The following is a 24,332-nucleotide window of genomic DNA, read 5'->3' as shown; positions in this document are numbered from 1 at the left end:
TATCTATTAGCAGAATTTTGGAATTATTTACAAAAATTAAGCAGATTTTAGCAGAATTTATACAAGTAACTGGCATAATGTTCGATTTAAATCTGGTCACACTGGTTGAAGTTGTCATTTGCAAATGTGTGGTTCGCGTGTGCTGTGATATACCGGTAAAATGGGGCGTTTAGGGATTGAGAGGCGAATCGGGAAAAAACCGGGAAAATCTTTCGACGCTCAATATAAGTTTTATATTCGTTGCAAAATCTTCCATTTTTTGTAGTTTAATAGTAGAATGTTGAAAGTTCACAAAACAACTCTGAATATGCATGATCATAGCTGCTAACTTATAAAAAATCGCGTTTCAAATTAACTTCCTGTGGTGGTAATTATTTTAGTGCTAGAAACTTTGCTCTCTTTTATTTATTTGATAATAATAGAAGACGACTATGATTTATAAACGTTATTTAGTGTTTGAACCAGCATATATATTAAAGGTAAGTCTCAGTTGTTATTGGTTTTAATGTATTTGATTAAATAAAAATACATATAAAAATCTGTTGTTTTTGGGGATATTAGGGACGTCTTAGGTACAAATAACAACGAAAAAGGGGTCAATTGGGATGAGAATACGTGAAATGGAAACGACCTAAGTATAAATAGGTACAGGTTTGTAGGGTTGTCTATGTAGGTATAACAATATTTTTTTAAATTTGTTGTTAAAAATCTGGTTTATTCGAAGCGAAATTGGGAATAAGTCTTTAGTTGAAATAGATAAGCAATTTAATATAAGTAAGTCGATTTTGCAGAGACATGTAACAAGATCAATGAAATCTCAAGGTGGACAAAAATGTCTAAGTAATACTTAATAAAATATTAAATATTTGTTCAGAGTGGGGGTATTCATCTGATTAATCCATGGAATAACCGACACACCTAATCTCTTAACCCAGATAGAAATATCAGCACTGTCGATTGCACCTATAATTGAGGTGATGTCTGCCATGTACTTTTGTCAGTTTTTAAATTTTTTTTATTGATGATCACTTTGTTGGTGCAACTAAATAAATAAATTAATTAAAACTATATATAAAAATAAAAGTAGTGCCAACCCTAGCAAATTTCTCATTTCATCCCAATTAACCACAATTTTCGGGTAAATAGGGATTACACCTATTTTTGCATTTTTTGCTTAAACTGGAATGCTAGTTGCATAATTTTAAATTGGACAACAAAGATGCCCCCAAGACTCAATCATTTTGATCCTGATATAGCATTATATACATCAACAACTACCTTAAAATTGCTCATAAAGTTGGAATTTGTCCCTAATCGCCCCATTTTACGGTAAGTGTTGTGCCGAATTGTGAAGATTTTTAATACTTACGGTGAGTATTTTTACTTGATTTTTTATCATTATCAAGGTAAGTAAACTACTAAACTGTAGAAATAAAGTTTTCAGCGTGAAACACAAAATTTGTCCTTTTCTGAACCCGATAAAGTTGACGGTATATTTTGGGCGCGCGCTTCCCGGCTAACGTAATAGTTTTATCTTCAATTTCGATATATTTGGGCTGTTTTATAATTCTAAATACTATCAAAATGATTATTTACGTTATGATCATGTAAATTCTAGCCGGGACGATAAAATTAGAAGCAATTTGAGTCAGAAACTTTAAAATCCGACTAACAAGTGTTCATGGTGCAGTTAAGGCTAGGAGCACACCGAGAGATCGTGTGATCCGGAATCCGGTAGATATATTTTTCTAAGCGATTGTGTTACTTGTGTTACTTTGGCTTATGAAAATGCTTCTGAATGTTTTTTTATTTATCTTGGTTCATGATGCAGTTAAGGTTAGGTGCAGACGGAGTAATCGCGCGTCCCGGACTGGATTTTTTTCTGTACGCTTGTCCGAAATTAATTATATTATTAAATTTTACTGCTTGTGAATGTGAAATGCTTGCTGCTGGTTTTTATTTTTTCTCTTCTATTTGTTTTTGGCTGCTTATTGCATGTGACGCAGAAATTGTAAGCCAAAGTGGTCAGGGTGCCATGAGACCACGTCGGGGCTTGGGAGCGGCGAGAGGACGTGGAGCTGCTCGACGTGGTAGTCGAGGGGCTTCAGGGGTGGTAGGGGTGGCCGTAGGCCACGCTGTGCCCGATCTTTGCCTTTTTCACAGTAAGCAATATTAAATTAAACCTAAATCATATTTTAATTGTAAGTAAAACTTCCGACATTCATTAAAATATTTTTTTATGTTTAGTCTTGGAGATGAAAACGTGGAAGTGGAAACTTCTCCAGGCCCATCTGGAATTCCACAACGGTAAAATCAACATAAATTAACTTTATTGTACCTAATTGTTCCAGTAACATTCATTCATTCAATTTTGGATTTTAGGCCTTCATTGACAGAGCAATTGAAAGTCGCCAAGGTGGCGAGGCTTTTGGATAAAAAGCATGAGAATTTGCTGTCTGCGGACCAAAAAAAGGAGCTGGCCAGGCTGCGCGATGGCAAGCAAGTGGGCAATTTTAAAATGCCAGATGCTCCAGAACCACAGTAAGTAAATTTAGAAATAAATTCAATGTTTTAACTGCTCATACGTGAGTTTGTTAGTGTCGAACATGTGCATGGTATCAGATCAGCATTTTTTTTATTTATTTACAGAAGAGGAAGAGGAAAGGGAAAGGGGAAGGGCAAAGGAAGGGGCAGTGAAGACTCGCGGATGTGGAGGCCATGCCCACTTTTACCTGGGGTACCAACTGTCCCTCCTCCACGTGTACGTCAGTCGTGGGAATTGCAACAGCAACGCCCGATTGGTACATGTATAATACTTTATTAATAATATTTCCGTAGGTACTTCATTCATCTGTCAAAATCACACTTGAGTCAAAACCTAGAATTCGCAACAGAGTTAAACTCAATCATGTTTAAAGTTAGACATATTATGTTGTGTTAATTCTCTCTAGTAAATATCCTCGTTGTTAAATTCCAGATATCACCGCGGAGCAGGAGGATGAGGATGATGACATCGAAAGCTATTTTCTCCCAGATATCACCGAGGATGAGGAGATGCGTCCTCCCCTCCTCGAGGATGAGGAGGCCGTTCCTTCTGCAGGGACCCCACCTCAAGCGAAGTAGGTTATTCTGTTTCTGTAATAAATGAGTGTGGCCGATTCTAAAAAAATATAAACAAAATTTACAGTTTCTACAATTTTTTATTGACAGGAAACGCAAGATCCAATTTTCGCCCTCGATGGGGATCATCCAGGCTACTGCATTGCCTCAAAATATCGTGCCAGCAGAGATAGAACTCCTGGGGTTTACACCTTGTTAGTTGATATCATATTTTAAAAAATGATTTCTTTTACTTTCAACTTATTTTACTAAAAATTTATAACTGTTTCAACTTCTACCGGTACTCGAACAGCGCTTGGCTCTGGAAGAAGTAATTACAGTATGGGTAAGTTAAAGTATTATTTGAATTTCATGTGTCGCCTCCATAAGATGATAGGGTGGACCAAATCCTAAAATTTATTTTCTTACTTACAACAGATATCGATATAGATATGGAGCGTGACTTCATAGAGCCTGGCGAAGGCAGCGAAGTAGATGAAGGTGATTCGGCGAATATGGTCGGTATGATCGATATTTCTTTGAAACCAAGACGAATCGATGATTTTCCGATGGACTTAGACAGTATTGCTGAACATGAGGTAGTTGAGGTGATACAGGAGCTGGACAATGCTGCCGACGAAGTCCTTCGGAACGTGGTAGGACCGGAAACCGATCTGCTTCATTTTGACTGGCGAGGCGAGCCGGAAAATTTTGAGTCTGTCAGGGAAGCATTTACTGTGCCATCTACTGGACCAACGTTTGATAACGCCGATTTAATTCCCTTAGATGTTTTTTTCAAGATTTGGGATGCAGATATTATTGCTTACATCGTGCGCGAAACCAACCGCTACGGTGCTCAGCTAATAAGGTCGACCATTCCATCCAAGCCAAATTCTAGATTAAGCCGTTGGAAAGACGTCACCAGTGACGAAATCCTACGGTTTTTAGCAGTTTTAATGTTACAGTCACTAGTTATAGATTATGTGGAGCGCGAATATTGGTATGCCATGATTGAAGAACTCCAAATAGGCAATTTTAAAGAAATAATGACTTATAACCGTTTCATCGTCATCAAACGTTGTCTCCATTTTATAGACAATGCCACTTTGCCCGTGCCGCCTACCAAACTCTATAAAATCATCCCCATCATAGAGCACCTAAACAAAAAATTTAAGTCTTTATACGTACTAGAACAAAATATAGCAATTGACGAGTCACTCCTTCTTTGGAAGGGGCGCCTCTCATTTGCGCAAAAAATTGCTACAAAAAGAGCTCGAGTAGGTATAAAGTCTTACGAGTTATGTGAATCCAGGACTGGATATTTATGGCAGATGGAGGTCTACACGGGCAAAGGGCACGCACATGTGGTACAAGACGGGGAGCCGGAAGAGCGCGGGCAAGAGTCTGACGAGCCGGAGAGTGCCACGGCCCAGATTGTGCTGAACTTAACGAGACCACTTTTTGATAAAGGCCATACATTAATAATGGACAATTTTTATAATGCGCCACTTTTGTCTCGGATCCTAAAAGTTCAGCACAAGACTGATTCGATGGGTACTCTACGACTTAACAGAGAGTTTGTCCCCGAAGCTCTTAAAAAAAAAACAAAACAAAACATGAAGGAGGGCGAGGTGGCATTCAGCACAACCAAAGACCTCAGTGTGGTTGTGTGGATGGACAAAAATATTGTGGCAATGATTTCTTCTTTCCATCCCATAGAAGTCGGCGGCATTGAAAAATACGGTTATTACCGGTACAAACCGCAAGTTGTTCTTCATTATAATTTCTCAATGGGCGGCATCGACCACAAAGATCAAATGCTGTCTGCCTATCCCATTGAGAGATCACGTAACATAATCTGGTACAAAAAATTATTTCGCCGACTTTTAAATGTATCGATGCATAATGCTTTCGTAATGTTCAACCACAACCGCACTCACGCCCTTCGTCACCGTGAATTCCGCCTGCAGTTGGCAAAGCAACTGCTGCAAAGCAGCAGATCAGCAGCACCTTCCCGGTCTTTAGCACCGGCAGCACGACCAGAACCAGCGGCATGCATACGGGACATGCACTTGCCAGGAAAAAATACAAAAAAACAGCGCTGCAAGCTCTGCTACTCTGCCAAAGTGCAGCGCTCGACGGTGTGGCGGTGTACCACCTGCAATGTTAATCTGTGTATCATAGGATGCTACACCGTATACCATATCAATCTAGCGCAAACGCCCGCCGTTTAGTGCAAGTTGTTTTTTGTTTTTTTGTTTACTCCGGATCCGACTACCTAGTCTACGTCAGAGTACGTATCAAAATATATAAAATCAATATACATAAGGTCGAAATAAATAAAGTCAAAGTGCCGAAATTCGAAATACATAAAGTATCAAAATATATAAGTTCCAGTATCTGTTGTTCTGGTCATCATCAGACTCTGGAAACTTTTTACAGAGAAGTTGCTACATCTCTGGAAGTATTTAGATGAAAAAACGACTTCAATAACTTGTTCCGTTCCTCAGTTCCAGTATCTGTTGTTCTGGTCATCATCATACCCTGCAAACTTTCCACAGAGAAGTTGCTAAACCTACGGAAGTAATAATTAACTTTAGGCATTTTGGGATGGGTGTCACAGATAGTCAACAACAAACAAAACCGACCGACAAAACTCCGGATCAAGAAAAAATAATGTTCCGGATCACACTCGGTGTGTACCGAACCTTAAATATTGGTGTAGCCCGCCGATTTTGTTGTTTACTCTTGAATATGTTTTTGTAATACAGTACAATACACAAGTGTGATATATTTTTAGAAAGGGCTTGAAATGTTCTATTTGGTATGATTATTCTTGTTTTTACATTGTCTATTTTGTAGAACAAAAAATATGTAAAACTACAAAGATTTCACTGTGCGAATGAGACCTGTAGCACTAATTTTAACATATTTCAGTAATGGCTAATGCTATCGATTGGATTTTTGTATATTTTGTAAGAATGTAAGATAGCCCATATTATACTACTTAAATTGTAGGCCTAAATGTGATATTTGCGCATCTGTGATGATAAAAGTTTGTCTAGAATTACGGCTTGCGCCGCCAAATTTTTATGCAAAATAAAAGAGCTGTAAATAAATATTTTTGTAGGAACAGGTGTATGTTTTTATTTAATATCCTCATGTTTATAGTATATATATTGTAATGAAAAATAAAAAACCCTATGTTATCGCTTTAATTTTTGAGGTATGATCGCTTAAACACAAATCTTGCTCAAAAACGCACTAGCTCTGTGTTCTATCTATGATAACTTTACACTGTAGTCAAATATTGATAAACAAAGCACTTAAATAAATAGCTTTGTTCATTCTAAACATAAAAAACATAACACTTGACAGGGTTCTAATAACAAGTTGAGTCACAATTAATGGTTTCGTCGAACTCGAGCCACGCCACACGATAGCGGTGTCGTGTGGCGCGGGCTAAGTAGCAAAAACGAATGGGCAAAATAGATTCACGGTGGTCGGTAAACGGGGCAAAGTAGCGTACAGGTCGAGGGGCGGGCGGGCAAGCGAGCGGTTATCAACAAATTTAAGAAATATTGTAATAACTACACAACCCTACAAACCTGTACCTATTTATACGTAGTTCGTTTCCATTTCACTTATTCTTATCCCAACTGACTCCTTTTTCGTTGTTATTTGTACCTGAGACGTCCCCAATATCCCCAAAAACAACAGATTTTTACATGTATTTTTATTTTATCAAATACATTAAAACCAATAATAATTGAGACTTACCTTTAATATATATGATGGTTCAAACACTAAATAACGTTTATAAATCACAGTCGTTTTCTATTATTATCAAATAAATAAAAGAGAGCAAATTTTCCAGCACTAAAATAATTACCACCACAAGAAGTTCATTTAAAATGCGATTTTTTATAACTTAGCAGCTATTATCATGCATATTCAGAGTTGTTTTGTGAACTTTCAACATTCTACTATTAAACTACACAAAATGGAAGATTTTACAACGAATATAAAACTAATATTGAACGTCGAAAGATTTTCCTGGTTTTTTCCCCATTCACCTCTCAATCCCTAATCACCCCAAAAATGGTACAGAGAAATTCATAGTTCAATTGTAATGTACAGTACTCTGTGCAGTGTTTTTCGACTTGTATTTTTTATTCATTCATGCAGAATGTAATTTATATGTACTAAATACGAAAAGTAAGTAATTTTGCTTTAATTTTTCACAGTATTTTCAGTAATGTAAATCCTTGAGGCATACAGAATAGTAATGGAAATGACAGCTACTTTGAATTATAAAATAAACCATTCCGGAAGACGACAATTACTATTTGTCATGTACTCATAGTAGTTTTTAATACATTTTTATTTAAAATGAACATTTTTGGATATTTTCTTTATGTTAAATAGCTAATAAGTAACAAAAAACTTTTTTTTTAGACTACAAATGGTGCTAAAATTTTGGTAAAATGTCAGCAGAAAATTGCTTGGTTAAGGCAATATACTCTTTTAAAGGTAAAAACAATGATGAATTATGTTTCAAAAAAGGCGATATTATTACTGTCACGCAAAAGGAAGAAGGAGGATGGTGGGAAGGCACTCTGGGTGAAACTACAGGCTGGTTCCCAAGCAACTATGTTACTGAATATAAAGGTAATTCTGCATCTTTCTAATTATTAGATCATTAACGTTTGTCATATAATTGTACATCTTATGATTCAAAGCCCCAATACAATTATAAAACAATTTGATAGTTTTTAATCACATTTTCATTAAAAAATATTGAATACAATGAAAATTCTGCTCACTCATAGTAATTTAAATGTATTTTAATATTATTATAAGTATATTTTATTAATAAACTATAATTTGGGATCTCTAGGATTAGGAAATCATTTGTAGGAGAACAATAAACATATATAACTTTCTTATGGATGTAAATGTTTTTAATTTAATTAAACAGATACATCAGGTTCAGTGACAACATCACCTATACGAGCTGTGTCTGAGATACAGGCATTCCGAAATGTGGTGCTGAAAGACATAATAGATTCTGAAAAGGCCCATGTTGCAGAAATGCAGGGTCTTGTCACCAACTTCTTACATCCTCTGGAAAAAAGTGAAATGTAAATATGTACACCATTTTATATTTATTGTTGTTAATTAAAAAAAGACAAATAAATAAGAGTGAAATAAATATCTATGTACTGCCATTTGCATTTAAATAATTTGGATTGTTGGGTAATCAGAATAGTATTATAGTTAATACACAATGATGGAGAATTTTGAAATTATAGAGGCCTTAAAGATGCGATGCTTGGTACTCTTGTATTGATTGATGTGACTATGCTGGTGTAAAAATAATGTACAGTAAACATAATTGTATACTCTTTATTTGTCATGGAGGTATCCTAGACCTCTTGAAAATTATAACTGTTACACATTAGTGACCTCAATCTAATATAGACATGCAGCATTTTGACTACCATACATTTTAAAAGTAACAGGAACAATTGAAAAAAAAAAAACAAATTTTCCAGACTTTGTGTGGTTTTATTGAGTCATATTTCATTAAATTTAAAACAAGATAATAAAACACAGATGGCAAACCATTAGAAACAGAGTCATGAAATGAAGTCTGCCGTATTAACAGCTATTTTTAGTTCATAGCTTTATATTTATCAAACTGTACTGTTTTTTTCTGTACACTGAAGTGAGATATTGCTAAAAATTAATTGATTCACTTTGAACAATATGAAAAGTAGACCGGTTTGTATTGTGACTACCTTAACTGATGTTGATTTGTATCTTTTGACTGGGGACATGCTTGGGGATGAATACTTGGTTAATATTAGATACAATTTGTTGATCAGAGTGCCCTTAAATATTATCCAATGACTGGATGTTTGTTGCAAGTTTCTGGCGAGCATGCTGAAGGCTGCATTTTGAATTTGACAGTTTCTTGCTTGGCAGTTCATAAGCTTACATAGCATAAGATATACATTTAATTCTCTTTTGATTGCAGGCTAACTAAAGATGAATTCAAACAATTGACCGGAAATATAAATGAGGTCTTGCAGATTCATGAACAGTTCTTAGGGCTGTTAGAAGATAGTGCAACCAAAACAGGTCCAGATCAGAGAGTAGGAGGGTTATTTTTACAGTGGGCACCAAAAATTAAAACAGTACACCAAACTTACTGTGGTGGACATCCAAAGGCAGTGTGTATCCTTGATAAGTATAAGTACGTTATTTGAATGCCTTTAATATAATATAAACTCATTAACCCAAAAAGTTGAGTCAAAACAACACATGGGTACTTTGGATCATTTTATTAATATTCTGTCTTTATTAATCATGTTAGCTTCTATTTTTCTTTGCTGCATGTATCAATTGGGCTATGATAAGTGTAATGCAAAAAACAATGGTAAATTGGTTAATATTATTTTAGGGAGGACTTAAACACGTGGATGGAAAATGCAGGTGCAGTGTGTCCAGGGGTCCTTGTTTTAACAGCTGGTCTTTCAAAGCCATTTAGACGTCTCGGCAAATATCCAGCTATGCTACAAGAATTGGCAAGACATGTCCACGAAGCCCACCCTGACCGGGGCGATACTCATCGTGCATCTGTTGTCTACAAAGATATTGCGGTAAAACTAATATAAACAAATTTTAAGTATTATGTGCACCGATGCATGTACAAGCTGAGTACACTACAATTGTATGGCGGATAAAGTGTTTTAGGAGTCTATAAAAAAGTAGACTTGTCAGACCCAACATTGTTGTAAGGGTGCAAGCAATAAGAGGCTTTAAGATCTCTTCAATTACAAACCATTGTACATGCAAATTACCGAATACAGCTGGATTATTTTATTTTTTTCCTATGATTCAGAGTGCTTGTGCGGCATTACGACGTCAAAAGGAGTTAGAATTACAAGTTATAACTGGAGAAGTTCGTGGCTGGCCCGGGGGTGAACTAGCCTCATTGGGTGACGTTTTACATATGGGCAGCGTGGCAGTGGGCCCGTCGCATCAGGACCGCTACCTTGTACTCTTCCCATCAGCGCTGCTATTACTTTCAGTTAGCAAAAGAGTATCTGCATTTGTGTATGAGGTAATATTTAGTTACTTAATAGCTTTAACTACAGAGTTCAAAGTCGTAAATCATTTTAATTATGACAACCGGATGGTCTAATTTAAAAGCTTTGAAAGAGAAGAGTGTTTTCTGATGCCTGTTATGTTTTCTGCTGCTTACAAATAAAGAAATTGTTAAATTGACGTGAAATGTAAACTTTTTTAGGGATGTCTTCCACTGACAGGCATCACAGTGTGTAAATTAGATGATACTGAAACAAGAAAAAATGCATTTGAAATTAGTGGTCCCATGATAGACACTATAGTGGCAGTGTGCCAAACAAAAGCTGAGGCTGACAATTGGGTCAGTTTGTTACAAAAGCATTCTAACACGAACAGTCCAACACACGAGCCTGGACAACCGCAGTCATTACCTCATGTAAGTTACAATTCCACAATTTCCACAGTATAGTACGAGTAATTTTTTAAAACACGTGCAATGGCACCACTTCCATTTTCTTCTCTACTATGGGTGCCGAAACCATATTTCCGAGACGTACATAAGTACAGTCACACTCTATATTCAAATATTTTCGACAAAGAAATTGACTATATCCGAGCATCGAACGCAGACCCCGTGATAAGCTGTCAGGGTTGCTGCACCGTCGACGCGTTAATTTCACTATTGATGTTGATTTTGTATTTTTAATTTATTCGTAAGATAATAGATATTAAAAACAATTATAGTACATTCTCTTTCCTCTTGAAAAATATATATACTTATTTTGTGATATTGTTACTAGCTGACCCGCTCTCCTTCTGAAGGAGCGTTGTCTAGTATCAACTCTAGCCGCCGAAGTCTTTATCACGTGACGCTACCACCTCCCAGCTACCCTTCTGCATCTCCATATTATTCATTAACGAAATATTTTGCGAGACTTGTTAAGAAAAAAGTTATAACAAAACAAATGTTGCGTAAACTATTGCACGAAAGAACATGGGCGAAAGCGTTCGAATTGTCAGGCTTGCCTATTAGGAGGAGACACAAAAATCAAATTAGGCTAAAAATTGAAAACGACGGCACCATCGGAACTGAAACAGAATATTCGGATAGCGACGATAGCGACAGAGAAGGCAACACTAGCTCGAATTGTACGGATGCCGAAGCAGCAGGCTGTTTGAAGGTACTGAGGCAGGACGCCATGGACAGTCCCAGAACAATCTCCTCTTCGTACAGTAGTTGGGGCAGTAATATGGGCTACGTGCGGTATTTCGATAATAATTCAGATATGCATTTAGATGAATCACAAAATCTATCGAATTTGACATTAAAGGGAGATTGCACCAAAGATTTGTTTCAAGCGATGTATGGTTTTAATGAAATGAACAGTGAAAGTGATCGAAACCTGGATTATGATATAGTTAATGCACAAAATGTATTTGGAGAGTTTCCTGATTTACAAGAATATGAACCACATTCCGAAAGAATTGAAAATTCAAGTTTCGAAGCTCGACCTTACATGGCTTGTGAAGATTTAGTGAATATGGATCAAAATACACAAATAGAGACGCTAGGAAACGATGACAAAGATTTTTTACCAACAAGGCGAAGCTATCCCAACTGCAGCGTAAAGGTCGACACGTTGCCAAAACAATGGAAATCGACAGAAGAGAACTACACTACTAGAGACAGCAGTGGATCCTTAACATCCAACTTATTACAAGTTTTAGATCCGCCCTCACCAAAGCGATGCAGTCATGACATTGATTCCCTCATAATAGATCCTCCTCCAATGTTTCGAAATGAAGATGATATGAAAGTTATTAACGTAAATCTGAACACAAATGTTCCATTTCGGAAACATTCACTGAATTCTGATAAAAAAATCCGACGTTCTATGTCAAGATCTATGGTGGAGACGGAAAGCAACAGTAATAAAGATGACGGAAATCGGGTACAGAGAATGAGTTCACAATCAGATAATGATAAAATCCACAAGAAGTGTGAGTGCTGTAATAGATCTTTGTGTCCTAGTCCAAGATCGTCAGATTCAGGTGTTGTGGGTAGTTGCACCCTAACATCACCAGACATGCATGATTATGCCAGCTCAGGCAATACAGGTAATGATTCCGATCATAACGAAAAGCTACCTGATCGTAAAAACATGAGAACATCAGAAGAGGCTCGTGACACAAGAGGTCTCCGAAGAAAACTGACACTGTCAGATATAGAGGCCGCTACTTTTGAAGATCAATGTCGGTGTACATCTCCGTTCGGTTCCACGGCTAGAACATCTTGCGTTACGAGTGTGACGTCAGAGAACAGCTTAGACGTAACTGATACATCGAATACCCATCTAAAGTCAACGTTTGCCGCCACACCTCCCGTACCGACTTCACAAATAAAAAGAACATCTATAAGGAGGAACATTGAACGTTACGTACCAGAAATTAAACTGAAACCGGAGCCGCCGCCGAGAGTATACCGAAAGCCTAGCACTCATTTGGAGGTCCCTAAGAATGTTCGGCAACACTTACCTTGCCAATGGGGTACCTTGAATATTACCGAGCGTTCTAAGCCTAGTCTTCACTATCACATGCGTATATACAAAGATACTTCAGAAAACGTTACCGATAGAAAATCGCGTGTCAACACACCCCGGAATCGGGACATATTTTGCAACGATAAGAAACAGGATAGCAATGCCGATTTCGAACAAGTGCGAAAAACAAGGTCTCGCAGCGAAGATCTGTCGAAATTGCAGAAGGGCTTAGCTGAAGGGCAGAGCGGTTTCGTGGTGTATCGTTCAGATTTGTACGCTCACTGGTGGATGAAGGCAAAATTACCGATAACCGTGGTCACCGACTCAGGCAAGGATTATTCTTTTGTAAAGAGATACTGTTTGTGTATCACTGGTTTGAAGATAATATTGCCTTGAAGTTTGCAACCATTAGATTAATGCTGTTATTAGAGTTACCCCATCGATGGAGTGCTTTACTTGATCATCCTTGCCTGTGTTTATTCATATTACTAACTAAAAAGAGATCACTGCAAGTAGATATCATATGTTTAATTGTACTAACAACAAAATCCGATACGTGATGCATGGAAAGGCTTGCATACCTTGTACTTCCCATGAATTGGAGATAAAAACCAAAGAGATATAAATCATATTTGATTTTTTCACTTATTTTAAAAGTCTTAAATCTTAAATTTTTATCGATGATAATACATTGTTATTCAAATGCTGTTCAAATTGCAAATCTGTGTTTGTTTACGAGATAAAAATACAGAAACGGACAGAAACGATACTGGATGTTTAATGTCTGAATATTCTGCCGCTCAATACAATATACTCGACTAAGAATGTAATGACATTAATTTTCTTTACAGATGGCCACGAGCGAGAATAATAACTCTGATTTATCTGGTGGTTTAACGAGCCACAAACGATCACACTCATTCAACAATCATCAAAGCTACACACAACACGCTCAGCAAACGCAGAAAAACAAACAAAAAAATCAATCAGCGCGTTGGCTGCTCAACTCTTTCGACTCCCTCGACCAGTCACCCGCCAAATCTGATAACGGTTCCATCGCAAAGAAATTCTCCTCTGTTGACTTCATCGACACCACGGATTCGACTTACACTAATAAAGGTTAGATTAGATTGCCCAAATAGAGAATTTGTTTTTTCCCTGGTATGGTGTGTTTTATTCGCTGGTAGTCTAAGGGGCGGAGCTCACGGGCTCAACCTGAGAGAATTTGCTAACACTAGCCTCGCAGAATCTACCAGCGGATCGGAATCGCGACCCACTGAAAATCTGGCGAGAAACTCTGTGCGCTGTCTCTATAGGATATTTTATCAAACCATCTTATTAATAAGACGCCTTGAGCATATTTTGTATTTTTTAGTGCATAGATCAGTGAAAAGCTCACAGCACCCTAATGTTAAATGGTTACCGAATTCAATAAAAATCACAATGTGAATGCCCCACCCTGTGATTTGAAGTCTAAGTGTAAATTGTAAATTAAAACGACTATTTAAAGGGTCAAACCTGATCCGGGTCAGATAAAGACGCGATTGTTAAAAATCTAGGGTTAAACCGTATCAACAGTAGTTATTTAGCCAACTGAATTTCTCGCTGGATCTTCTCAGTGGGTCGCGTTTCCGATCCAGCGGTAGATTCTGCGAAGCACTGCTCTCGTTACAGCCAGTGTTAGCAATGTCCGCAGGTTAGAGCTCCGTGAGATCACCTGCTCGCCCGGTTACGCTGACATCATAGCCTTTCAAAGCTATCAGATTAAGTAGAAAAAAAAACCCAGTAAATACGCAGATTTAGGTTTCTCTCTTTATTACATAACTAGCCGTACTTTCGCTGGGCATTTAAAATTAACATTATTATTTTTTGTAATTATTTTTAGGGAGTCAAACACTCATAAAAATATTAGCCTATCCATTAAGTACATGTATTTTCTACATGGATACCAAGTTTCAAGTCAATTTGATGCACGGTTCAGTAGTTATAACGGAAGATCCGTAAAAACCACTAGATTTTTTATATTAGTATAGATGTATGTCATCGTTGGAAGTTTATAAGTGCAAGCTAAAATGGACTTATACTGAAAATGTCATATATACCTAGTCAGGTCATAAATTCTGTCACATGTTTAATGTAAAATAATTGAAACAAGTTCATTCATTATGTAACCATTGATACACCAAAATGAACTTAACAAAACATAGATTCTTATGACACTAAAGTTTATTCAAAATGACCTCCGTGATTTTGAATACAGGCCTTCAATCTGCGCGGCCAGTCGTCTATCGCAGCACGAACGAGGTCCATGTCAATATCGGCGGCTGCCTTAATCAAGGATGTCTTGAGTGACTCCAAATTGGGATGAGGCTTTGAGCACGCCTTTTCCTCCAAGTGTTGCCATATCTTGTAATCTAACGGATTCAAATCTGGACTGGAGGAGGGCCAGTCTTCGTGCCGGATGAAGGCGATTTCACGCGCCGCCAGCCAGTCTTGTGTGCTCTTCGCTCTATGAGCTGGCGCCGAATCTTATTGGAATACCCAGTGCCTGTTATTGAACATGGTATGAGAAACAGGTTCCACAAGGTTCGTCAGGACTGTATTTTGATACACAACTGCATTCGTTTTTACACCTTTCTCACAAAAATGTACCTCTGTTAAGCCCCAATAAGAAACTCCCAACCATACCATGAGCGAGGATGGAAAATGACCTCGTTGGACACGCGGAATACGGTTGCTCGCTTCTTCACTACTGTGTACGTACACCTTATCATTTTGTTTGTTGTAGCTCTCTTCTACGGTAAAAATTTTTTCATCCGAAAAAAGAATTTCCCGATTTTTTTTTCCCGCGTACCGCTTCAACAAAGAGCGGCATCTCTTCAGTCTCAGGTCCATTAGACGAGCATTCAAACGATGTCCTGTTTTTCTTCGATATGCCCGAAGCCCTAAGTCTTCATTTAACACCCTTTTCACCGTGGTTCTGCTTAACCCCATCTGAAGGGCCAACAGTTTCTGCTTACGTTTGGGATTTCTTTGAATTCGCGCCTTCACAGCTTTTATCACTGCTGGAGTCCTAACAGACCGAGGGCGACCACTTCTTGACCTGTCATCTACACTAGAGTCTTCATTGTATCGTTTGATGGTACGATAAACGAATCTTTTGGTTATATTCAAATTTTTCAGTATGTTAAAAATTTGAATTGGCGCGTAACCGCAACGATGTAACGCAATAACTGCAACACGGTCTTCTTTAAGCGTCCACTCCATATTTAAAAATTAGTAAAAATTCTAAAAGTGTACATTTTTATTTTCATGAACAATTCGAAATTCGAATTCAATAAACTTTTTTGTGGCCAGCATTCTAAAAGAAAAGTTTTTACTGTGTGACAATACTTATGACCTGACTAGGTATTTAGTAAATACACAAAATTCGTTCGAAAATCGAACGCCAACTGAATCGTTCGTAGTTTAGTCAAGGTCGTCAATAATTGAATATGCAATTTCGAATAGGGCACATCTCTGAAAACGTAAAATGTTCAGGAAATGAAAAAAACTGATTATTTTCTAAAGCAATTTAAAATATTAACTTTTGAGATATTATGTAGTGTTAATTAGCAATAAAAAATTACTGGAATTATTATAAAATGGGTTGTAGGTAAGCCTCAAAACTACATGTAGGTATATGCAAAAACGTATTTGACAAAATATGCGACATGTGCCCTTTTCGAAATTGCATATACAATTAGATGACCAAGCTGCTGTGTTTTAGGTTGGAGCATAACTTGTTTACGGCCTGCACCACCGCTCCGGCCCCAGTCGTTTTCGGTGGGATCGGACGAGAACATCGGGCCGACCCACCCCTACGCGCCGCATCAACGGAAATCCAATTCTTACGAAGAAGACGCCCTCATCCTCAAAGTCATCGAAGCTTATTGTACTTCGGCTCGGTGCAGAAATGCCGTAAGCTCCGGTGAGTGTTTCAAAACGTTTTAACAGTTGTGAGAATATTTATTGAAAAAAAAAAAAAAACTTAAGACGTGCGTAAATATTCGCTGATATTACACGTAATTTGCGACGTCGTGGCATAAGTACATTTTGATCTCCGCAATAGAACTTCGACAAATTCTAGTAATGGAAAATATATTGACGATTAATCGAATTGAATTTGACGATGTAAATGCAATTCTAGTCGTAAAACGAAACGCCACAGACGCGACAGAACGAGCCCGTCTGTCCCAACTAACGCAAGCGTTTATTACACAGTACCCAATATACCGCTGGAGGTATTCGAGTCGACAAGGAGGACACATGTGAAGTCAAGAAACCGTATTATCAGTTGGTTCTTAGAATGAGAGATCCGCATTTTACATCTCAAACCAAATTTGTTGCTAGTCATAAATGTAGCGCTTGAAATTTTATATTATCAATGTTTGCTCTGTCCTAACAACGAGCACCAAATTCAATAATCTCATTATAATACTCAAACATATACAGGCACATGTCTTAAATGCATGTTATCTTAGAATGCTTTCACTATTATTATGTAACATGTAATCTAGCATTCAGCATAATCTTACTATTTAGATCTTGTACAAAAGTCTAGTCCTTGTAACTTAGAATATAACGTGTACTGTTTTGATTTCATATTTTATGGATCCGGTTTTAATGTAGGTAGTCGTAATTTCGAGTTTTTGTTTAGTATGGCGTTTTGGTGGCTGGGAATACAATCTAAAAATTACAGTTTCTCTACACTTTACTGTTTATATCAAATGTGACAGCTATACAACACGCGAGGAGAATGTCGTCTACAAAAACAAAATGTGTCAGATGTATTATATCGTTACTAACATTTTTATTGTGCTAAATCGACTTCGAATCTGCTTTATTAAAGAACTTAAAGCACTAGCTGGCCAACGACCCGTTTACTACACGACACTGGCATCTGACTTTTCAGTCCTGAATATTTGTATTTTGTTACATGCGGCTGCCTTATTTCGCACCTGCAGTGGATTGCGGCCACTTATCTCTCGGTAAAGTACAGTATCACGCACCCGCTACTAACATAGACCAGTTTAACTACACTAAAATGTCGCCCGTACAACGAAGCAAAACGCCTGACCGTCCGGAATGTACGAAACCCACCAAAGTGAAACGAAACAAAAGCTCTTCCGCTGCGGACGCGTACTTGTACCGAGGGCCGGAAGCTAGAAGACTGTTGTTGTGCGACCGAAAGTATGACATGAACCGGTCTAATCCCAACCTGCGTCAGCATTGGGACGAGCGACCCAGTGTCCCGGCGTGCGGCTCCCAGCCCAGCCTCGCCGCCCCGCGCTCCTCCACCTGGTGCTGCGGCACTTTCGTCAAACATCTCACTAAATCTCACCATTTCGATTGACACAAGTAGAGCATCCGTTGGATGATGCTCGACCTCAGAAAACTCACAGTGCACGCGACTCAGTTTTATCCGACTGCACCTGTCATATAAATGTCATTTACTGTCTGGTCGATTGGGATTTATCGTCGCTTCTTTTGCTAATTGTTTTCTGGTTTATATTAACGCCTGGATAGTGGTGTTTCAATTCACTTGCGATTTATATTTTACTAATCTCTCCTCATTCCTGATCGAGGCTAACCTACCTTAATTTTCATGTTTTCTTTTTCCTACTTAGTTTTATATAGTATTACGTATTGTGTGAAAGTAGTTTATACTTTGAAACTAATTTAACATAGTGAAATGTGAGTGCTTTCCAATTCAAGCTTACTACGTAAAATACAGGATGCATTGGAACAGCTTCGGAAAACAATAATAGGCTGGTGATTATTGACACTACATAGTATAACACTAATAAAATTGTTAACGATAAGTTTGCGAATTTTTTGGTAATTTGAAATTTTGGCATTGTAACATAATTAAAACTCAATCGAAGCATTGACCTCAAGACCTTGAAAGAGACATGGAGGCGTATGCCAAGCGGCGCCCGTTGCTTGACGGGTAAGGTCTGACCAAATCTGGTTGTCTTGGCCGGCACAACCGGATACTGGACATCAAGAAAAAACTTCAATAAAGACAAATATGCCCATCATCATCATTTGTCTGTCTCTCTACTGGTCAAAAGAGGCTAGTCCCATAGTGCGCTATAATGAATGGCCCTATCTTTCGCATACTCTCTATCAGTCATTTCACGTAATTTGGGCAACGGGTGGGTACCTTGTCAGTTCATATCTCCATTCGGGATAGTCTACTACTCCCTACTATCGCAAATCGGTTCCACAACAGAATATTATTACTTAAAACCATCGGCTTCTCATATGTCAACTACCAAAAAATCCCTTCAATTACTGCCGGCGTATTTCTAATTAATCAATTACCTGCCATAACGTTCTGTCAACTCTTAGATAGTGGAAGTTTAGCTTTGGTGTTTATAAATATCCAAAGAGATTGCAAACAGAATTTAAACAATTGCCGTAAATCGAGACTGGCCTTTTCGACGGGCCCATTTTATGATGAACAGCCGAGACTGACTCCACAATCAGACCTTACCACAATGGTAATAAGGTTGTGTACCCGATGCAATGTACTTGTTCGTTACTATTTAAAGAATATTAAATTACCGAAATGATAAGTATTCACAGTAAAAAGGTATTTGGTTTTGTCATACGCAGGTTTGTTCGTACTTCAAGATTTATTGGATTCGGAAGCGGTTCCTTTACATTCTGTTTAATAATGTTTTGTACATATCGTTATCTATGTCAACATAGATTTACTATCATAGATTATATGCATGTCTGCAGTATTATCTACTTAGTTATTTATTAGAATAATAATTTAACCTGTATATTATTATTATAGATATATTGTTTTCATACAAATAATATGAATTTTATAAAATGCTGCTTAAATTGCTTTTTTTGGGATTAATTGTGATATGGTATCGATTTTATAGATAAACTGGTCAGTGATCGGTGTAACTTTTACTGCTTTCTTAAAATTATTTAATATTATTTATTTGAAAACTAATAAAAAAAACTATTATTATTTTATTGTGAACGTTCACTGTCCTCATTTAGAAATGAGTAAGATTTCCGATTAGGAAATGCTATTTGTAACAGTGATTTTCAAATAAGAAATATTCTTCCTGATTATTTCTCGTTTTATTATTTGAAAGGTACATACGACATAGTTTATGTAAAGGAACTTTTATTTATTTATTTTACAGACGTATCCTTTTTACCAAACTATAATGGGACGTAGTTTAGCTAAAAAGCTTTTCAACCCACAGTCATATCAAAAATGACATGACTGGGCTCTTGTCAGGTTCTACACACTAATATGATCTAAAAAAAAACATCAAAGAATAACATAAAGAAGATTTGAAAGGGGTAAACGAATCGTGTCATGAAATAACAAACTCATACGAAATATGACTCTGATCGAGATGTAATGAGATCTGTCAACCTGAACGTAAAATTTCAAAGAATTCAATTTATGAGTAGACTTTTCCGTTAAACTACGTCTGACTTTGTAATCTAAACTTAGAATATCGAATAAATTTATTTTAGTTCAATTTAATTATCACTAATGAAATTTTATTATCACCAACGTTGTGTCTGCCAAATATTTAAATTTCTTTTTAAATCATTCAAATATTGCATAATTTTATAATATTGAAATCTGTTGTGATAATTTTGAAAGAGAAAAAATGTTTTTATGGCTCTATTTCGATTGTTGTGAACCTTTTAAAATATTGTAACAGTCCAAAATAAATTCGAGTAACTTGTGACAATAGACTTCACACGTCATAAACTTTTCACAGTTTAACTTTTACCCATATACATATATACCTACTTCAACAACGTACAATTTAGATTCTAAAAAAAAAAATCGTAACAATTTCCGAGGCATGCAAAATATATTAAATTACGGAACGAAATTATGAATTTAATATTTCGTGCAACGTGATTCGCGTTCGCGTCATGGCACAGACTATTCTGGATACTTTTAGATCTTAAAAAGTAATTCACCTTTCAACAAATAATTAATCTGGAAGCTAACGTGAAATGCAAGCTGACTGACTGCATGTAAAATAACGAGCATGCAAATCACGTAAAATTCGCACGACTAATAGAGACAAATGAAGCAAGTTATTAGATCGTACGGCGCGTAATCACAGCGGGCAGCGCTCGTCCGCCGCGTGCCCCTCATTTAATATTGAACTCGGTAGCGAGCGCATGCATTCACTTATACATATTAAATGTATATCAGAATTAACTCATGCAAAAATTGGTGTCAATTTCACAAAAAAAAAATTATAACTTTTAGCTGACCTGGCAGACTTCGTAGTGCTTCAATCGATAAATAAAAGACACATCAAGGGGACACATCAAAGGAAAAACAAAATTGTTTGTTTTTATATTATTCCGAGCTTTTTTTATATTTTCTCACCTTTTAAACCTTCCCTGAACTTCCACGAATAATTCAAGACCAAAATTAGCCAAATCCCTCCAGCCGTTCTCGAGTTTTAGCGAGACTAACGAACAGCAATTCATTTTTATATATACTTAGTTTGGCCATAAATACTGTTACAAAGGAAAACAAAAAAAAATCTATGGCAAATAACATTTATTACTTTTACAGTGTGTTAGTTTACAGTTTTAAAAATTACAGATTCCAAATTCAAATGTAATATTTTGTTTATTTTTAATTGTAACAGTATTTTTGGCCAGCCTAAGTATAGATTATTTGAATAAAATTCATTACGCTGTTACCGCCAAACTTCTCGCAATAAATTGTACATAACTATTGCAGTAATACGAACGATTGTAAATGTTTGATATACAACTTACTGTGACTACTTTCCCGTTTAGCGATAAATTAATAAACGCGTTGTTTAGTTCATGGGCAATATCGTCATCCTTTTCCACGAAGGTTAGCTTTATGACGTCGTAACCGCACCGATAAATCTAACGTTAACACGAGCCCGCTAATAACACAGATTTTTACCTCAATAAATTGAGTGGGCTGGCAAGCGAAATAATCATTGAAACAGATTCAGTAATGCGCCAAACCCGAAGCCATTAGGGATCGGAGGGAGGTTAAAAATTGTACAGCGCATGCTGCCGCTGATTAATTGAAGCGAAAAACAAAATTCCTTCAACGATCAGCAGCAACAGTAACGAACGACATTAGCGTCCGAAAGAAATTTCGCATTAAAATTTACATTTTTCAACGAACTTTCTTTAATTTTTTTTTGAAACGAAATTGTTCATTTTCGATTTGTATTAAAAAGTTTATAAATTTAAACAAAAATAAATAACTATTACATTATTGAGTACACGTACAAAAGTCCTTCAGAATTGTTCGCTGTGTATATAGGTATATATAGGTATAAGTAGCACCGTCTTTCCCAGGGCCCGCGAGATCATTGACATGATGCAGATATCGATTAGTTACTGTTGTTGCGAGCGCATGTCGCAAGTCAGAGAGACGCACACTTTGTTTCTCAATGTTACCCTTGGAAAAATATTAGTGTTGTTTAATTTTGTTAACAAGTTTAACACTTTAATGTTGGCTTACATTATCGTTCCTCTTATCCATATTATAACGATAACCATATTAGTAATAGATAACCCGTTGTCTATTGATTTAATAGATTTTTTCTTCTAATTCCGATATAGGTAGATATTTAAAATAAATATTTTATAATAATTTGACATATACCTGAATTTGATAAAATTTAATATATGTCTGAGGAATCTATGCGCTTGAATTTAAAAAATAATAATTTTGCTTTCAAATTATATAATCCTTATACCAAATTATTTTAAATAGTTGTACTAATATATAGGTAGATAATTAAAATAAATATTTTATAATAATTTGACACATACTTGAATTGGATAAAATTTAATATGTCTGACTTCGATCAATAATAGTACAATATCATATCAATATAGTAGTAGTATTATTGATCGAAGATGTCTGAGGAATCTATGCGTTTAAATTTAAAAAATAATAATTTTGCTTTCAAATTATATAATCTTTATACCAAATTATTTTAAATAGTTGTACTATTGCTGCTTATTTATCATTAATGATATGTATAATAGTTTATGAACTTGTATTTATTTATATTATGTCTAAGTTGTAAATGCTATTCATATTTTCGAATAAATGTTTTGGAAATATTTAAGTAATGTCACTTATATCCACATAATATTAATGCAATATTAATTAACACAGAGAAAATGAATTTGTACAATATAAATAAATTTGAAATAAAATACATTTTTTGGGATAAACGTCGATGCTCCCTTCGAAGTCGTTTAATACATGTTGACTTTATTTTGTCAAAGAGTCATGCAAACCTTTTTCTAATAATTTTTTTTATCTCATTAGAAATACATATGTTCGAAAAATTTCAAACTCGGTGGTGGAGGTAGTTAAATTACAAAAAAAATAAGCATGAGCGTTTGGAAGTGTTATACTGTTTTTTAATAATATTTATTACGATTGTGTAAACAATTAAGCGTAAGAAATACGCCATAGCTAATACGTAAGACGCATAATGTCGTTGTAAGATTTTCTTGAGTAGCACAATCCCAAATATGTTCTTGAACGATATTCCGATGAAGGAATAAGACGTTATAATAAAGTTAAAAGAATCTCTCTAATTCTGGAATGGTTCCATAGTCCTATTTATTCCGAGAAGCTATAAGGTTCTGGTAAAGGTGGCGGTTTCGAGGTTGAAAGAACCAATATAATTGACACTTCAACTTCATGTCTGGAGGTGGGCTACGGCATTGAAGTCATATCTATAAGTTGCGGCAACTTTTTTTTTGGCTCCAATGTGAGCTCTGAACGTTGTCCCTCCAACTACACTCGTAAAAAAAAAAACTGAAGGTGGGTTAATGGTTCAACTTTTCCGAGCCGGTCTGAAGTTATTGCGATTTGATTGCTTAACCATTTCCTTTTACAGAATGCGATGACGATATGTTATCGGTTGAAGCGTTAGTGAGGTCACCGTCACTGCCGATACCAAACTCGAGTCACGCCCCGCCGAGTTTGTGGACGGCTGTCGTGCGACTGCAACACGATGTGAAAACTTTGAAGATGGAAGTAAAAAATCTTCATTTGCAACTAAACGAAGAAAAACACGACCGCACTCTTGCCATTGCTGCGTTACAATCTAAAAATATATTATTAGATGCTAAAGAAAGTAAATGTTAACCTCTAAGATATAATAGAATACAAATAAATACAAGTATTATTCACTAAGTGCTTGTTTTTTTTAATGCTAATAAAAACCGACGTTTTAGTTTCTTTTTTTATTGCACATATAAGTGAGCAAGTTCATAGTCCACTATGTGTTGATTACCAGACTATACAGACATTACATCCCTAATGTCGCCCACCTCGAGACAAGGGCTTGAAACCTCATTGTATTATATAATGGAGGTTCGACCATTCAAACCAGAACCCACGGTTTCTTCGGAAGAGAAATAAGCAGTATGGTAGTAGATGCGTAATCACCATTACCGCTAATTACGCCTTTATATTTTATCACCTACCTCGTTTGGGGAACGGACTTATGAATCTTC

At 36.4% G+C, this 24,332-nt stretch overlaps 2 protein-coding genes across 8 annotated transcripts; both read left to right on the top strand.

Moving 5' to 3' along the window:
* The first annotated feature begins 98 nt into the window (after positions 1 to 98).
* Positions 99 to 3,541, top strand: LOC149503121 (uncharacterized). 4 transcript variants are annotated; one of them, XM_089740316.1, is made up of 6 exons: positions 99 to 1,370; positions 2,248 to 2,307; positions 2,383 to 2,541; positions 2,650 to 2,801; positions 2,978 to 3,119; positions 3,211 to 3,541. In XM_089740316.1, the coding sequence occupies exons 3-6, from the start codon at positions 2,519 to 2,521 to the stop codon at positions 3,317 to 3,319; spliced, it is 426 nt and encodes a 141-aa protein (XP_089596442.1). In that variant the 5' UTR covers positions 99 to 1,370; positions 2,248 to 2,307; positions 2,383 to 2,518; the 3' UTR covers positions 3,320 to 3,541. The 4 variants fall into 4 exon arrangements, with proteins under 4 accessions (XP_089596442.1, XP_089596443.1, XP_089596441.1 ...); XM_089740317.1 differs by lacking the exon at positions 99 to 1,370 and adding an exon at positions 1,417 to 1,734; XM_089740315.1 differs by lacking the exon at positions 99 to 1,370 and having other exon boundaries at positions 2,105 to 2,307; positions 3,035 to 3,119.
* Positions 3,542 to 7,173: 3,632 nt separating this feature from the next.
* RtGEF (Rho-type guanine nucleotide exchange factor) lies at positions 7,174 to 24,009 on the top strand. Of its 4 annotated transcripts, XM_089740302.1 has the most exons (11): positions 7,174 to 7,317; positions 7,558 to 7,770; positions 8,081 to 8,243; positions 9,143 to 9,361; positions 9,569 to 9,767; positions 10,010 to 10,231; positions 10,418 to 10,630; positions 10,995 to 13,062; positions 13,586 to 13,853; positions 16,504 to 16,704; positions 23,711 to 24,009. In XM_089740302.1, exons 2-9 carry the CDS (start codon positions 7,587 to 7,589, stop codon positions 13,603 to 13,605), a joined length of 3,288 nt encoding a protein of 1,095 aa, XP_089596428.1. In that variant the 5' UTR covers positions 7,174 to 7,317; positions 7,558 to 7,586; the 3' UTR covers positions 13,606 to 13,853; positions 16,504 to 16,704; positions 23,711 to 24,009. The 4 variants fall into 4 exon arrangements, with proteins under 4 accessions (XP_089596428.1, XP_028043423.2, XP_028043425.2 ...); XM_028187622.2 differs by lacking the exons at positions 10,995 to 13,062; positions 23,711 to 24,009 and adding an exon at positions 17,741 to 22,919 and having other exon boundaries at positions 7,175 to 7,317; XM_028187624.2 differs by lacking the exons at positions 10,995 to 13,062; positions 23,711 to 24,009 and adding an exon at positions 16,998 to 22,919 and having other exon boundaries at positions 7,175 to 7,317.
* The last annotated feature ends 323 nt before the right edge of the window (positions 24,010 to 24,332 follow it).

Source organism: Bombyx mandarina, chromosome 04 (assembly GCF_030267445.1).
Source record: "Bombyx mandarina strain Sakado chromosome 04, ASM3026744v2".
NCBI lineage: Eukaryota > Metazoa > Arthropoda > Insecta > Lepidoptera > Bombycidae > Bombyx > Bombyx mandarina.
Note: the sequence above shows the minus strand (reverse complement) of the source record. Positions and strands in the feature narration are given on the sequence as shown.

Bases quoted from the DNA above. Each gene is read 5' to 3' on its own strand.
- LOC149503121 (XM_089740314.1), top strand. From the start codon at position 2,240: ATGTTTAGTCTTGGAGATGAAAACGTGGAAGTGGAAACTTCTCCAGGC. The intron at 2,308-2,382 runs GTAAAATCAACA...TTTGGATTTTAG, and splicing joins CCATCTGGAATTCCACAACG to GCCTTCATTGACAGAGCAAT. The intron at 2,802-2,977 runs GTACATGTATAA...GTTAAATTCCAG, and splicing joins GCAACAGCAACGCCCGATTG to ATATCACCGCGGAGCAGGAG.
- RtGEF (XM_089740302.1), top strand. From the start codon at position 7,587: ATGTCAGCAGAAAATTGCTTGGTTAAGGCAATATACTCTTTTAAAGGT. The intron at 9,362-9,568 runs GTACGTTATTTG...ATATTATTTTAG, and splicing joins TGTATCCTTGATAAGTATAA to GGAGGACTTAAACACGTGGA. The intron at 9,768-10,009 runs GTAAAACTAATA...CCTATGATTCAG, and splicing joins TTGTCTACAAAGATATTGCG to AGTGCTTGTGCGGCATTACG.